The 13,478-nt window shown below is 57.8% G+C and overlaps 2 protein-coding genes across 2 annotated transcripts; one reads left to right on the plus strand and one right to left on the minus strand.

Moving 5' to 3' along the window:
- The first annotated feature begins 57 nt into the window (after nt 1-57).
- On the plus strand, nt 58-7,610 carry CAOG_06026 (hypothetical protein). The gene is made up of 12 exons (XM_004345566.2): nt 58-191; nt 276-334; nt 765-936; nt 1,033-1,103; nt 1,212-1,391; nt 1,497-1,710; nt 1,832-2,005; nt 2,118-2,221; nt 2,311-2,426; nt 2,553-6,866; nt 7,030-7,356; nt 7,430-7,610. The coding sequence occupies exons 1-12, from the start codon at nt 83-85 to the stop codon at nt 7,452-7,454; spliced, it is 5,865 nt and encodes a 1,954-aa protein (XP_004345616.2). The 5' UTR covers nt 58-82; the 3' UTR covers nt 7,455-7,610.
- CAOG_06027 (hypothetical protein) lies at nt 7,529-13,052 on the minus strand. Its single transcript, XM_004345567.2, has 2 exons — nt 13,036-13,052; nt 7,529-12,352 (listed from the first exon to the last, which is right to left on the minus strand). The coding sequence occupies exon 2, from the start codon at nt 12,110-12,112 to the stop codon at nt 7,790-7,792; it is 4,323 nt and encodes a 1,440-aa protein (XP_004345617.1). The 5' UTR covers nt 12,113-12,352; nt 13,036-13,052; the 3' UTR covers nt 7,529-7,789.
- Nucleotides 13,053-13,478: the final 426 nt, after the last annotated feature.

The raw sequence follows: 13,478 nt of genomic DNA on the forward strand, positions 1-13,478 counted from the left end.
GAAGCTTGTTCATTTCCATGCCGATTACAATAGCCTAGCTCACTCTTTATTCTTTCTTTTTTCTTTTTCATATTCATTGTTCATGGCGGATCGCTCCTCTTACTTTGAGGACGACTACGGCCAGCATGGCGGTCCACCAGACTCGTCGCTCTACGACGACGAAGCGACTGCAGCGGGCGTTGAGCCAGACTGTAAGACCAACCCACCGTTTCGTGATTGCGTTTCCTGCTGACAGTGCAACGCTCTGACGCTCTGTCCATTGTGGACTCGAACAGACGCGGATCAGCAGCAGCAGGACGAGAACGACGAAGGCGCCGCGGACATGGAAGACCAGGTAACGCACAGCGCTGCAAAATGGGAGCAAGCACCAAACACCCGAATGGAGACGAAGCCACAAGCAACAGACAAGCCAAGTGGCGAGATATGAGACGGGATGGGACGGGATGGGATGGGACGGATGGAATCGAATGGAGTTGAATGGCAACGACAGTGAATCGCATTGGACCAGCGTGCTTGGGGGCTCCGGGTGACTCGTTGCACTCTGGATTTGATTTAGCAATTCCAGGATTTTGAAGTGACACGTTGGGATGAGCGCGTCGGACAGTGGAAGGGGTGGGAGCAGGTCAAAGCTCGGCCGCATGCTTTTTTTGCTTTGCTTTACCATTGAGATCTCGCTGTTTGCAGTATGACTCGCTTGATTGACTTTTTGTTTTGGTTTTGGCTTTGGCTTTGGGATTTTGGTTTGTTGCTTGTTGTTGGGACAGGTCCGGATGGAGGAGGTCGGACGCGTGCTGGTTGGCGACGCTGCAGAAGTCAGCGAAGCGATCAAGGCGCACGACAAGCTCGTTGCTGAAGCACAGCCGACGATGCGGCCGCAAAGCCAGCTCATGGCCACGTCAACCCGCTTTGGAATTCTGGTCTACACAACGGGAACAGGTAAGCAATCAATCACGCTGGGTGCTGGCTAGTGGTAGTGTTTTGCTCAACTTTTGTTGCGTGCTCCTTGATCCACCCGCACGTCGTCCATCGCAGCCCTGCATGTTGTGCACTTGAAGGACGCAATCCAAAGTGCAACCAATGAGACCAGGATTGACAGCATGAATGTAAACGCGCGCAGACGTTGTCATTTTTTCGTTATGCTCGTTTTGCTCGTTTTGTTCGTGTTTGGTCTCACGTTCTTCTCTTTCCTGTTTGTTTCCAATCATCCACAGGGGGTCGCTAGTGTGCAGTACTTGCTCCCGGAGTGCTCTGTGCTCTCGAAAGAGACACAGCAACCTGTCATCTACCGCTGCTCGAGCGTGCAGTTTTTGGGCGACGAGTGCTTCCTTGGACTGATCTTTGGTCGCCGAGTCTTGATTGTGTCGCTCGCAGGAATGATGGCCAGCCCACCGGTACAGTTTTTGATCGAAACGTTTCAATTGTTCTCTCCTGGGTGCGTTCGGAAAGGCAACTAACCAAATAGGATTTTGGACATGGCCATTTCTTGCAAACATCAGAAATCGGAACTTCCGGCGTCCTGCTATGCCGTCATTACGATGGCGACTGCCGTTCACCAGATTGTGGATGCAACCGAGGCCGACAACACAGACCCAGCACCCAGCAGCGTCAGCTTTTTGCTGCTCGACGTCAAGGGCAACCTGGGTTTCATTCAGCGCGACCCTGCAAAGGACGCACTCACTTTGCGCGGATATGCTACGGGGTATCTGTGTGGTAAGCTTGAAAATAATCTAAAGCTCTTTTTTCCGATTGCTCTTTGACTCGCTGTGCCCTGACCCCTTTTTTGATCCGCTTTGGGTTGTTGACCTCGTTGTTTCCAACCTGGGCGAGATAGCCTGTTCCAAAGGAAAGCTCAAGGATGGCAGATTCAAAGCAATCGCAGTGACACTTACCAACGAGCTACACGTGTTTGACCCTTCAGCGCTGACGCTTAAAGGCGACGCGTTGGCGACAAACCCGGATGTCAAGGTCATCCCAGCGCCCAGTGATATTCCCGACGGACATTCCGGTATGAAATACGCAAAGTGTTCCTTTGAGCTCTTGTCATGTACCTTTTGGATTTGTCTCATCGGTTTACTTGTTCCGTTCCCCCCCCCTCTTCTTTCTCATTATCCGATTAGCCGCTGCAATTACCCAGCTGTTCAATTCATTGTTCGTCCTCACCTTTGTGGACCCGGAGCAGCCCAGTACCTGTCAAGTTCGCTCGGTCAACACTGCAGCCAAGGTTTGCAACGGATCGATGCGCTTCATTCGTTGTAGCTTTGGTTTGCGCTCATTCTTCCCTTTTCTTCTTTGTTCTTCTGAAATCTGCAGCCAACCTCGTCCCACATTTGGTCTGGAATTTCCGACCTCGAGATGGATTACTCCTTCCCGTTTTCTTTGGATGAGTGGCTGAACTGGGGTGTTTCGCAAACGCGTCTTGGTCTCGGGTATGTGTGTCTGTGTTCTGGTTGCATTTGTTGTTGTTGATCTTTCTGGCCGCTCTTTTTTGTTTTGTTGGAATGTGCAAGCGCGGCCGCTCATCTCCTCGCGGATTGATTTCTGAATCGTCGTAGATTCGTGCTCATCAACTCGACGCATTCCCAGTACGCCGCTCTAATTGAAGCGGATGAGGACAAGCACAAGCCTCCACGATGCGTCCAGCTCGCAGACGATGCACGCATTACCACGCCCACGAACGACACTGGCGACTCGTTTCCTGTCGCCACGGGTGTTTTCTGCACCGACATGGGCTCGTTCCGATCGCCCTTCAACCCCGACGACATGCTCAAGGGCTGCCCCCACGTCTGCATACTGACCATGGACGGTGTTTTGGTTGTTTATCGGTTTGTGTTGCATCCCGAAATCTACTACAGCCAGGAGCACAACTTTGCTCATCCATGGATGCAGCCAGCGGAGCCGCTCCCTGTCGCTGCCGCTGGCCCTCCCGCGTCGCGTCAAGGCAGCACCCCTCTTGGATCCGCCAGTTCGCTCGCCAAGCCTTCTTCCTCGGTGCTTCCCACGCTCGCTGCCTCCTCTACTGCTGTCCCTGCAGCCAAACCCGCGTTGTTCGGCACAGGGCTTGGCGGCACATCATCATCGGCAATCGCTGCGGCACCCGCACCCGCACCCGCAGCCGCACCCGCACCCGCACCCGCAGCCGTAGCTGCATCCACACCTGCCTCTGCTCCGCTCGCATTCAAAGGCTTTGGCGCTTCGCCAGCAGTCAGCGCGGGTGCTGCGGCACCTCGGCCTGCTTTTGGAGGCTTTGGGGCCTTTGGCGGGACTCCCGCCCAGCAGCCTGCTGCCGCCATTGCGGGAGCTACACCTCCTGTAGCGGGTGGTGTGGCGCCAGCAGCGGCGGCCAAGCTGCCCTCGTTTGGTGCCGCTCCAACTGCGCTCGGAAAGCCGGCTTTGCCAGCCACTGGTCTTGCTTTTGGCGCCCCACCGAGCAGCGGCACAGCGGCAACCGTGCCCTCGCTCACGCCAGCTGGCGCCACTCTGCCAGCCGCGACTGCAGCGCCCGCTGCTGCCGCCCTCCCCACTGCAGCTTCGACTGTGGCTCCCCCAGCATTTGGAAAGCCCGCTCTCGGTGGCGCCCCTCTCCCAGCGTTCGGACAACCCGCCAAACTCCCGTCCCTTGCTCCAGCGCCGACTGCGACCCTTGCTCCAGCTCCTGCCCCGGTTGCGGCGACTACCCCAGCGGCGTCACTTGCTCCGGCCGCTTCGTTGTCGCTGGGCGGTCTGGGTGGTCTGGGCGGTGCGCTTGGCTCGGCGCTGCCAACCACCAATGCTCTCTCAGCTGCACCTGCCACGAAACCAATCTCGCTTCCAACAATCCCGCAGCCTGCCGCGTCCGGATTGGCAACCCCGTCGTCTGCAATCGGGCTGCCTCCAGTTGGCAGTGCCCCCGCTGTTGCAACGTCTGCTGCAGTGCCCACCACCAAGCCAGCGACCCTGAATGTCGCAACACCAACAGCAACCACAGCAGTCGGGCTGCCAGGTGCTGCTGCGGCTGCCCCCACTCTTGCCGCTGCAGCTGCTCCAACTCAACCTCTGAAACCCGCATTGCCAGCTCCCGTTGGCGGCGCTCCTGCCACTGCTCCTTCCACCTTGGCTGTTGCCAAGCCCACCCCGGCGAGCTCTGCACCAGATGCCTCCACTTTGACCAAGGAATTTGTTCGAGTCCAGCAAGAGTTTGAAAAGGCGTTGGACGCGATTCGACCGCACACTCAATCCCGTCCACGCGCAGCAGAGCAAATCGCCAACGTCAAGGCGAAACGGGCCGAGTTTGAGTCCATGCGGGACACGATGAAAGCGATTGAAAAAGAGACGAGCGATTTGCAAGAGTCGCTGGGCAATGCGCTGGCAGCTCATTTGGATGCTCTCAAGCGCGGAAAGTCCACCCAAATCGCTCTTCAGAAGCATTCTACGCCAGACTACGAACGCTTGCTTCGCAAACAACGCCTCCATCCTGAGAAAGTCGCCTTTATGGCCAAGGCCCTGTCACGCGCCGCCCACATCAAGTCTCTGCTCGAATCGATCGACCAGCAAGCTGACCAGCTGGATCTGGTGGCTCAACAGCGGGAGGAGCAACAGCGCATGCAGACCGAGGTTCGCCGTCAAACCACGTCGCGCTTCCTGTCGCCGCTGCGACCGATTGCTAGCGCTTCCTCCGCCCCGCAGCAGCCAAAGCCCAAGTTGGCCGCGCCGCTGGTGGACACCATGTTCCGCACTCTGCGCGACAACTCTATCGCCGCGGCCCGGGTCAACCAGACGATTGATAACTTGACCGAGCAGCTTCGCCAGCTTGCTCTCCAACAAAGCGGCATCGCTCCACCAACTCCGCTTGCCGTGACTACGCGCGGTCTACAGTCTCCGTCGGCGCACTCGTCCCCAACAGCAAGTCTTCGTACGACTCCTGCGAAAGCGGCTCTGCGTGGGCCGGCTGGCACGCCCTCATCCGTCGTCAGAGGGCTGCAATCCCCGCGAACGCCGACTCGCCACTTTCGTGCACCGGACTTGGATGAGAGCGATGACGAGGCTGATCTTTCCGTCAATGCATCTGCGCTCGAGCTCGTGCAGCCCTTCCGTGCAAGCGCGGAGGAAGCCCAGGCAACGGATGCTGCGGCAAAGGAAGTCGTCGATCGGACCATGCGTCTTCGTCGCTTGCATCGCGTCATTGCTACGCAAGCCCCTTCAGTGCGAACCTTGAATGCGATTGCGGCAGCCGAGGCCGAGGAGGCCTCCTCGAAGGTTCGATCTCGACCCCTGCCATTGCAGGCCAAGTCACCCGTGCATCTTGCCCTTGGTTCCAGTGGCAGCGCGTCCTTGTCGTCGGCAGACAATGCGGGTGCGGATTTGCATGCCTCGACGTTTATCACACCGGCTTCGACTCCCGCTCCATCTACCGCGAAAATGCCCGCTGCTGCATCCGCTGCTGCTTCTTCTTCCTCACCGGCAACCGTGGGAAGGTCGGTCGCTTCTGCTCCTTTGACGTCGGCTCAATCCGCGCTGGTGGCTGCCAACCTCGTTCCCTTTGGCAAATTCAACCAAGTTCCAGTCCAAACTCCATCCATCCCGCCTGCTGCTGCTGCTGCTGCTGCTGCTGCTGCTGCTGCTCCCACCCCTTCGAGTTTGAGCACTGCTCCGGCCTCACTTGTCAACGTTGCTGCCACCGCCGCAGTCCCCGCAAAGCCGAGCACGTTGGCTTCCGCATCTTTGCCCTTGCCTTCCACGTCTATGCCTTTGCCGGCGTCAACAGCACAGACCGTGCAGCCCAAGGCCCCTGCGGCATCCGTTGCTGCTCCTGCAGCCGTGCTTCCCGCGCCTTCAGTTGCTGCTCCCGCTGCGGCGGCCCTTGCACCGGCTTCGGGTGTCGCGCTCAAGCCGTTGGCCACCACGTTGGCAGCAGCACCCATCCCGACCGCTACTGCTTCTCCGACAACCGTCCCAGCGCCAATTGCCAAACCAAGTGCTTTGGCAGGCCCTGCACCCTCATCTGTGTCGTCGCTGCTCTCCGGATTTGACTCCATCAAGGTGAATCCAGTGACGACCACCCCAGCTGCTGCTCCTGTTGCTGCTGCTCCCGTTGCTGCTGCTCCCGTTGCTGCTGCTCCGGCAACCGCTGTTCCTGCTGCTCCGGCAACCGCTGTTCCTGCTCTTCCGAAGGCGACTGCAACACCTGGGCAGCCTGCTCCCACAGCCGCTGTTGGTGCCCTCGGAGCTACTCCTCGACCGGCTGGAGCTGCTCCGTTTGGCCAGTCTTTTGCCAAACCTGCCGCTGCTGCAGCACCAGTTGGTGTCGGCGCTGGTGTCGGCGCTGCTCCAGCCGCCTCTAAACTGGCCGCACCAGCAACGACTGCTGCAGTCGCTGGGGTGCCCGTTGCCGCTGCACCTGCTGGGTTTGTCAGCAAGTTTTCTGCAGAGACAGCCGCTGCCGGTGCGACTGCCCCTGCAGCGGCATCTCTCTATGGTGGTCTGGGAGCAACGGGCGCTGCTGCGTCTGCAGGGACGCCCGCCATGTTTGGCAAGGCGGCAGTCAACGCAGCCGGATCGGCGGCACCGGCAGGCGGTGCGGCTCCGGCGACGTCCTTTGGAGCAGTCCGTCCTGTCGGCACTTCTGCAGCGCCTTCATTTGGTGCTGCCCCTGCCCTTGGCAAGCCGGCTGGCTTTGGCGCCGCGCCAGCATTTGGCGGCGCCCCGGCAATGGGCGGCGCTTCCGGCATGGGTGCTGCACCTACGTTTGGTGGCAGTCCTGGATTTGGCTCGTCCACTCTTGCTCCGCGCCCTGCTTCGACCGTAGTCGCAGGGGGCGGCGCCGGCTTTGGAGGTGGGATTGCCTTGGGCAACGCCATTTCCAGTGGCAAAGCAAGCACTGCGTTTGCCTCGTAAGTTTTCGAATCCTGTATTGTTGTTGTTGCCGTTGCTGCTGGGTTTCGTGTGGCACCTGGAGAAGAAGGGAGGTTGGTTGGTTTTTCAACACGCCAAAGCTGTTGATTTTGATTCTATACTCACGAGCTCCCATTTTTTTTTCGTTTTGCTCTACGACAGCTCGGGTGGAGCTTCCTCGTGGGCCCAAATGGCTGGCGGCGCTTCGGTTTTGGGCGGTGGCTCTGCCCTTGGTGGCGGCGCTGGGCTTGGTGCGCAGCGACCCGCTGGATTTGGCCAGCAGGCCGCTGGCTTTGGACAGCAACCGGCGTTTGGACAACAGCCGGCGTTTGGACAACAGCCAGCATTTGGACAGCAACCGGCATTTGGACAGCAGCCGGCATTTGGACAGCAGCCCGCTGGCTTTGGGCAGTCGTCCCTTGGTGCCAGTACACTCGGCGCTGGCCGTGGCGCAGCTTTCGGTGCTGGTGGTGCTGGTGCTGGTGCTGGGTAGGTTGGCTGCTTTTGTGTATGCTTCTTTTGTCTTCGCTTTGACTTACGCTCCATCTTTGCTTTGTGACAGTGGCGCATGGGCTCCGCGCAAGTAAACGCCAGTTTCTCTCGCTTTGGTCTCGCATCTTCCTCACCCCAACATGCACTGTTGTTCTTTGCGTGGCTTGTAGAGCATCAACATGCTATATTCATGATTACAAGTATGCTTTACCAAATCAAATTAACAAACAAATCAATGCAAACGAGTTAAACACATGCAACGGGAGTAAAAAAGGTTACTAACAAACGACAAATGATCGACAAACAATGCAAATTACACGTAAAAAAAGTACGTGGGTGTTATGTATAAGAAGGGAAGGTCAAAAGAAGAGAAGGGGAGAGAAAATACACAGCGCAACCGTTTGAGAATGGTTGGTTTCCCCAAACCGTTTTACATGGACAGCATATCCAGATCCATCAATCCGTCGGGCTTGGCACCAAACATGCTATTCAAGCACATCGGATCGATCAGATCGTCATTGCCGGAGAGCGCTGCAAACATTTCATCGGTCAAAAGCTCGTCATCGGCCGAGTCGGATGCTCCGTCACTGAGAACGGCATCGCCAGTGACATGGAACGCGTCGGAAACGGGCGACAAGTTGGAAGGGTACCAGTTCGCGGTGTCAACTACGGGGGTGTTATGTGTTGACAAGTAAGGAGAAGAGTCGGTCGAGACGGAGGGCGCAGCAGAACGGCCAGGCGCTGGAGCAAACGCAAGCTCGTTTTGCATCATCGGCACCTGATCAAAGCCGGTCACGGCTTGACCAGCACCTTGCGACACCATCTGCATTTGAATCGTGCGGAGGGGCACAGGCATTCGTCCCATTTCAGCAATTTCTGAAGAGTGCTGCTTGACTTGTTGCTGGAGCTGGCGCTGATGCTGCAATTGAAGGTGGTGGTGGTGCTGCTGTTGCACTTGCTGTTGATGCAGTTGCACTTGCTGCTGGTGATGCAGCTCTTGTTGCATCTGCTGTTGCACTTGTTGAAGGCTGAGCGGGGGCCGGATTGGCTGCAGTTGAGCTGGCTGCTGTTGCTTGCTGTGCAATGCCGATAGCTGGGCGGGACGTGCACCATGGCTGGCAGGCTGAAGAGGGGCGGTTGGCATTCGCGCCATTGCAATCTTCGGGGCCAGACTTGCAGCGCTTGGACCAGCACTGGCTGCGGTCGGTGCCAAGGCCACCGCGCGGGCAACCACAGGAGCAGCCGCTGGTACGGTCAATTTCGGCATGGAGGAAATGGTCCAATCGTTCAACATGCGCACAATCGTAGCATCGCCGCGAGCCGTGGCAATGTCAAAGGCCGTCTTGTCCTCATTATTTTCAATCTTGCGGTTGGAGTGCTTGCTCAGGAGCAGGTGGACGGCCTCGGCATGACCCTCTCGAACTGCGAGCATGAGCGGCGTCTCGTTCTTGTTGTTCACTGCGTCAATTTCAATCCGGTGCTGCAGTAACCGCGAGAGAACCTGAATGTCGCCCAATGCGGCAGCCCAGTGCAGCGCAGAGAAGCCCATCCGGTCTTGAGGCTTGGTGCTGGCACCGGCCGTAACGAGAAGCGTGGTTGCAATCTCATCGCTGAGCTTGACGGAGGACATGAGTGCAGTCGTCCCATCTTCGTCAGCAAGGTTTAATCGCACGGTCGCCCAGGGGCCGACGTGCGATGCGGCATTCAACAATACTTCAACGCAGCTGGCATTGCCGCCAGCACAGGCAAGATGCAGTGGAGATCGGCGACGATTGTCCAGTGCGTTCACATTCAGAACGGTCGGAAGCGTGCTGGCAGCGAGCGACGGGACGGTCGCAGTCGTGCTGGCGGGCGACAAGCTTTGGGTTGCAAACGTGGCGCCCGACGAGGGTGAGGCGTCCGACATGCTGCGCGACGACAGCACTGAATCGCGTGCTGAAGGTGCCTGAGAGGGTACGGGGGACGACAAGGCCGCCTCGCCATTTTCGCCTCCTCGCGCTGCGGGTTCGCCAAACTGGTCGATACCTGAGGACGAGTGAGGCGAGCTCTCGCGATTGTGCAAAAGGTTGGCGTCATGGCCCGACCAGGTGCTTGACCGGGACGAAAGAGAACTGCTGCAGGTTTCGATCGAAGACGCACGCCTGGGCGTCTCGCTCAGCACGTTGCAAGCAGTAATGATTGCCGCGACCAGTTCGGCATGGCCGTTCACGCAGGCACAATGCAAGGGCGTCCGGCCTTCGTAATTGGAAAGATTTGGGTTGGCACCCGCGCTAATCAACAAAACAGCGGTATCGATTTGGCCATTCCAGCAGGCCAAGTGCAGGGCCGTATTTCCGAGGTCGTCGGCGGCGTCCACAGGAGCACGAGGGACGGCGGCGGGCGTGGCGGCACCACCAGAAGCACCAGCAGCAGCAGCAGCAGCAGAAGCAGCAGCAGCAGCGGGGTCGGAGGGCGAGTAGGGTGGCGGGGGCGAAGACGAAGCGGACATTATTATTGGCGAGCCATACGCGAGCAGATCAAGCTGCTGCCGAAGCTGGTGCAAATCACCCGTGGCAGCCGCAGCATGCAGGTCCGAGCCGAATCCATCTGCACGAGCAACAGGCATTCTTGAATAATGGTGGGCAAAGTGAGCCTCGGCGGCCTCAATCTCCTTGCTGCTCCTGGACGAGTAGGAGCCCGTTCTTGCGGGGAGCTGCTCCATTTCCATTGCATCAGACTTGGAAGGGGGTCTGTCGCGCGACAAGGCCGAGTCGCGATGTCCAAATCCAGGGGACGCGTACATGAGACGCACGCGCTTTTCGACATCCCAGATGTCAGGAGTGGAATCCTGATTCTTGTGTCCAGCAGCTCCAGCAGCAACAACAGCAACAGACTCGACCGGCTCGACCGTGCTGCGCCCGCCGACATCTGCGTTGTCGCGTCGACGTTTCACACCCGTGACAATGCCAGCAATGACCAGCACGAGCCCACCGCAAGCGGCAACGGCAATAATGATTGTCATCGTCGAGCTCGGGCTGTCGTCGGAAGGCTTGTTGGGGGTCGGCGTGATTTGCGAACTGCTCGCAATGGCCGCAAGAATGGGCACGCCAAACACGTCTGCTGTTGATCCGGTGCCGCGCCAAGCATTGAGGTAGACGACAGCGTCCGTTTGGTTGAGGATGGGCGAGAGGCTTTCGCCGCTGCGCCGAGCCGCCGATGTGTTGGAGGGCAACTGCATCCAGATTGTCAAGAACGCAGGATTGCCACCCGCCGGCCAGATGCCCACGTTGGTCACGCGCGCGACAACGTTCAGCACGGTGGAGAGGCCTTGCTCAATCTGTGGCAAACGATCAATGAGGTATGCATAGGGATAGCCCATAATCATGTCGACGCGCCAGCTGGGTCGATCGTTGGCGCAAAAGCCACCGGAAAACCCGCACGCACGCGAATTGCACGCTGGGTTGCACGTCTGCGTCTCGTACGCCAGCTCGCAGAGCTCGACAGTCGGGCAGGAGGAAATGTCGCCAAAGTTGAAGTCGCAGGTGAAGTCGGACGGGCAGTCAGAGTCGCTGCACACGCCGGATTTCAAGGCGTCGCAGGTGCCATCGCCAAACACTGGAGCACACACGTCGCTGTAAGGGCACGTCAGCCAAGGGTCGACCTGAACCGGCTCGACGCACTCAAAGTTGTCCCAGAAGCAGTCCGAGATGGCGCAACGCAGGTCGCACTTGTTGTTGGTGAATGCGGCCTCGCATTCCGCGAAGGGGCACTTTGACCAGTCCATGAGGGGGTCGCGAACACTCTGCGGGCGACAGTCCAGGCCGTCAAAGTTGCAATCGTACGAGTTGCACTGCCAGTCGCACACGCCATTGTTGAATACCGAGGCGCAGTACGATGCATTTTGGCACGCGTCGAACGGACGGTCGGCAAGCGGGACGCCGAAAAAGCGGTTGCAGTCGCCGCCGTCGTTGCCGCACGCTGCGTTGTCGCACGCCACGTCGCAAATACCGTTGCCCGCATGAGCGGCGCAAAAGCCGAGATTGGCGCACGAGCTCGGTGTTGTTCCCCCGACAGGCGTTGTGCTCGCAGCAGAGGCTTCGAGGGTTGCCGTCCCGCTTGTCTGCAATGTGAATGAGGTGAGTTCGGTCGGTGTTTGCGAGTCCGTGGGTGACTCTGTTGACGATGCACTGCCGCCCACGACGACGACGGGTGTTGCTGACGATGGATCGATCGGAGATGAAGGTGACAACACTGCTCCCGTCTCGGTCTCGGTCTCGGACTCGGACGGTGTTTCCGCCAACGACGATGGCAAGTCAATGGAGCTCGATGCCGTGAGCGCGAGTGCGGTGGTGGTGGTGGTGGTGGTCGACAATGAGGACGAGGATGATGCCAGAGCAAGAGGTGTTGCCGACGATGAGACGAGCGGCGTTTTCGAGGACGGCGTCACGGATGCCGGCGTCGCGGAGGACAGTGGCTTTGTGAAGAAGGTCGTCGATGCACTCCCCGGCGGGCAGAACAGCAGGCAGACCACGCCGTTGAGCACGGGCGTCAGCAGGCCGTCGAGCAGGCCGCGCCGGGCTATGAGCGGTTTTGCATTGCCGTCGCTTCCTGGTACTCTAGCATCGTCCTCGCGCCGGGCCACGCCGTACCGACCCACCGACGCGGCCTGCGAGGCGCCTGCCGCGACAACCACAGCAAGGACCGCTGCGGCCACCAGGACCACCGGGACCAGGACCAGGCGGGACTGCAGAGGTTGATGACCGCGCCGACCCATCTTGTTCCGTGGGTGGTGGTTTGTGCTTGGGGGTTGTAGTTTGTCTGAGGGGCTGCTTGGCTGTTGGGTGTTGCACTCTCTCTCTCTCTCTCTCTCTCTCTCTCTCTCTCTCTCTCTCTCTCTCTCTGTGCTCAAAGTCGCCCGAGTCTATCTGTGAATATGGAAGAGGAAGAAGAAGAGGGAAACGCCGAAAAAAAAAAAAAAAAAAAAAAGGCTGGCTTTTCGGCTTTTTCTACGTTTCTATGAACAAAAGGGGGTGAGAAACGGTTGAATGGGAAGAGTGGATAAGAATAAGAGCAGAATTACACGCGGAAGAGGGAAGTGGAGGGGAGAAAGAGGAGAGCGGAAAGAGAAGGGGAGCAACAGGAGGGAAAAAAAAAGGCCAAAACATTTGGTGAGCGTCAAAAGCAAAAAAAAAGCAAGAAAAGGGTACTCGAAGCATAAACGAGATCGTAAAGAAATCACGTTAAACGGAAACAAAAACCAATACTAAAAAAAAGGCTTTGTCAGCGGTTTCGGCCATGCTTTATCATGTTGCCGAGCGAAGGATGAAGAAACACAGTCAACACACACAGTCAACACACACACACACACACACAGAGCTACATGTTGTCAAGCAGAATCACTCGCAGCCGACCATCCACAATACGCGAGGTTCAAACGCCGCCGCTGCTGCCGGAGTGTATTGCGGTGTTGGGAACGCGGGGGATTTCAGCTGTGTCGGTCTTTGCTCTCTCCCCCCCCCTTCGCTTCCCCCTTTCGCTTCCCCCTTTCGCTCCCAACAAAAGGACGCGGTTTCCGGGCTTCGTGTCAAAGCATTGCAGCGAAAAAGAAAGAAAGAACGAAAGAAGAAAAAAAAAATACAAAACAAAATCCAAACCTTAATAAAAAAAAGGAATAAAAAAAAAATAAAAGTGACTCACAACTTTGAAAATGTAAACAGCAAAAAAAAATGAAAAAAATGAATGCAGGGCGCTATTCTCGGCGAAGGAGCGAAACAAGACAACAACAACGAGCAAATAGAACGAGCAATGGAAAAAAGAGGCGGGGATGATGGGTTGAATGGGGGAGAGCTGGTTGATGGATGAAGGGAGGTTTGTGAAGGGATAGAGGAGTTAGGGGGCGCGCTGTTCTCGGCGAAGGAGCGAAAATCGACATCAAAGGTGTGCACCCTGCTGGAATCGGAGTTGTGCGTTGTTAGGCTTGGTGGAGACGATGGCCCAACGAGGATTGGTGTAGCGCAGCATGAAGTAGCGCACCCCCAGATCCACGCCAGCTGAAAAGCCGCAAAACCCCATTGTGGCAGTCGGATGAAATCTTGAATCTCCTGGGTTGACGCCCTCGGCAGGCGCCTGTCGATCAAAGT

This window comes from Capsaspora owczarzaki (assembly GCF_000151315.2).
Source record: "Capsaspora owczarzaki ATCC 30864 unplaced genomic scaffold supercont2.10, whole genome shotgun sequence".
NCBI classification, from domain to species: domain Eukaryota; class Filasterea; order Ministeriida; family Capsasporidae; genus Capsaspora; species Capsaspora owczarzaki.

Bases quoted from the DNA above. Each gene is read 5' to 3' on its own strand.
- CAOG_06026 (XM_004345566.2), top strand. From the start codon at position 83: ATGGCGGATCGCTCCTCTTACTTTGAGGACGACTACGGCCAGCATGGC. The intron at 2,006-2,117 runs GTATGAAATACG...TTATCCGATTAG, and splicing joins TATTCCCGACGGACATTCCG to CCGCTGCAATTACCCAGCTG. The intron at 6,867-7,029 runs GTAAGTTTTCGA...GCTCTACGACAG, and splicing joins GCAAGCACTGCGTTTGCCTC to CTCGGGTGGAGCTTCCTCGT.
- CAOG_06027 (XM_004345567.2), bottom strand. From the start codon at position 12,112: ATGGGTCGGCGCGGTCATCAACCTCTGCAGTCCCGCCTGGTCCTGGTC.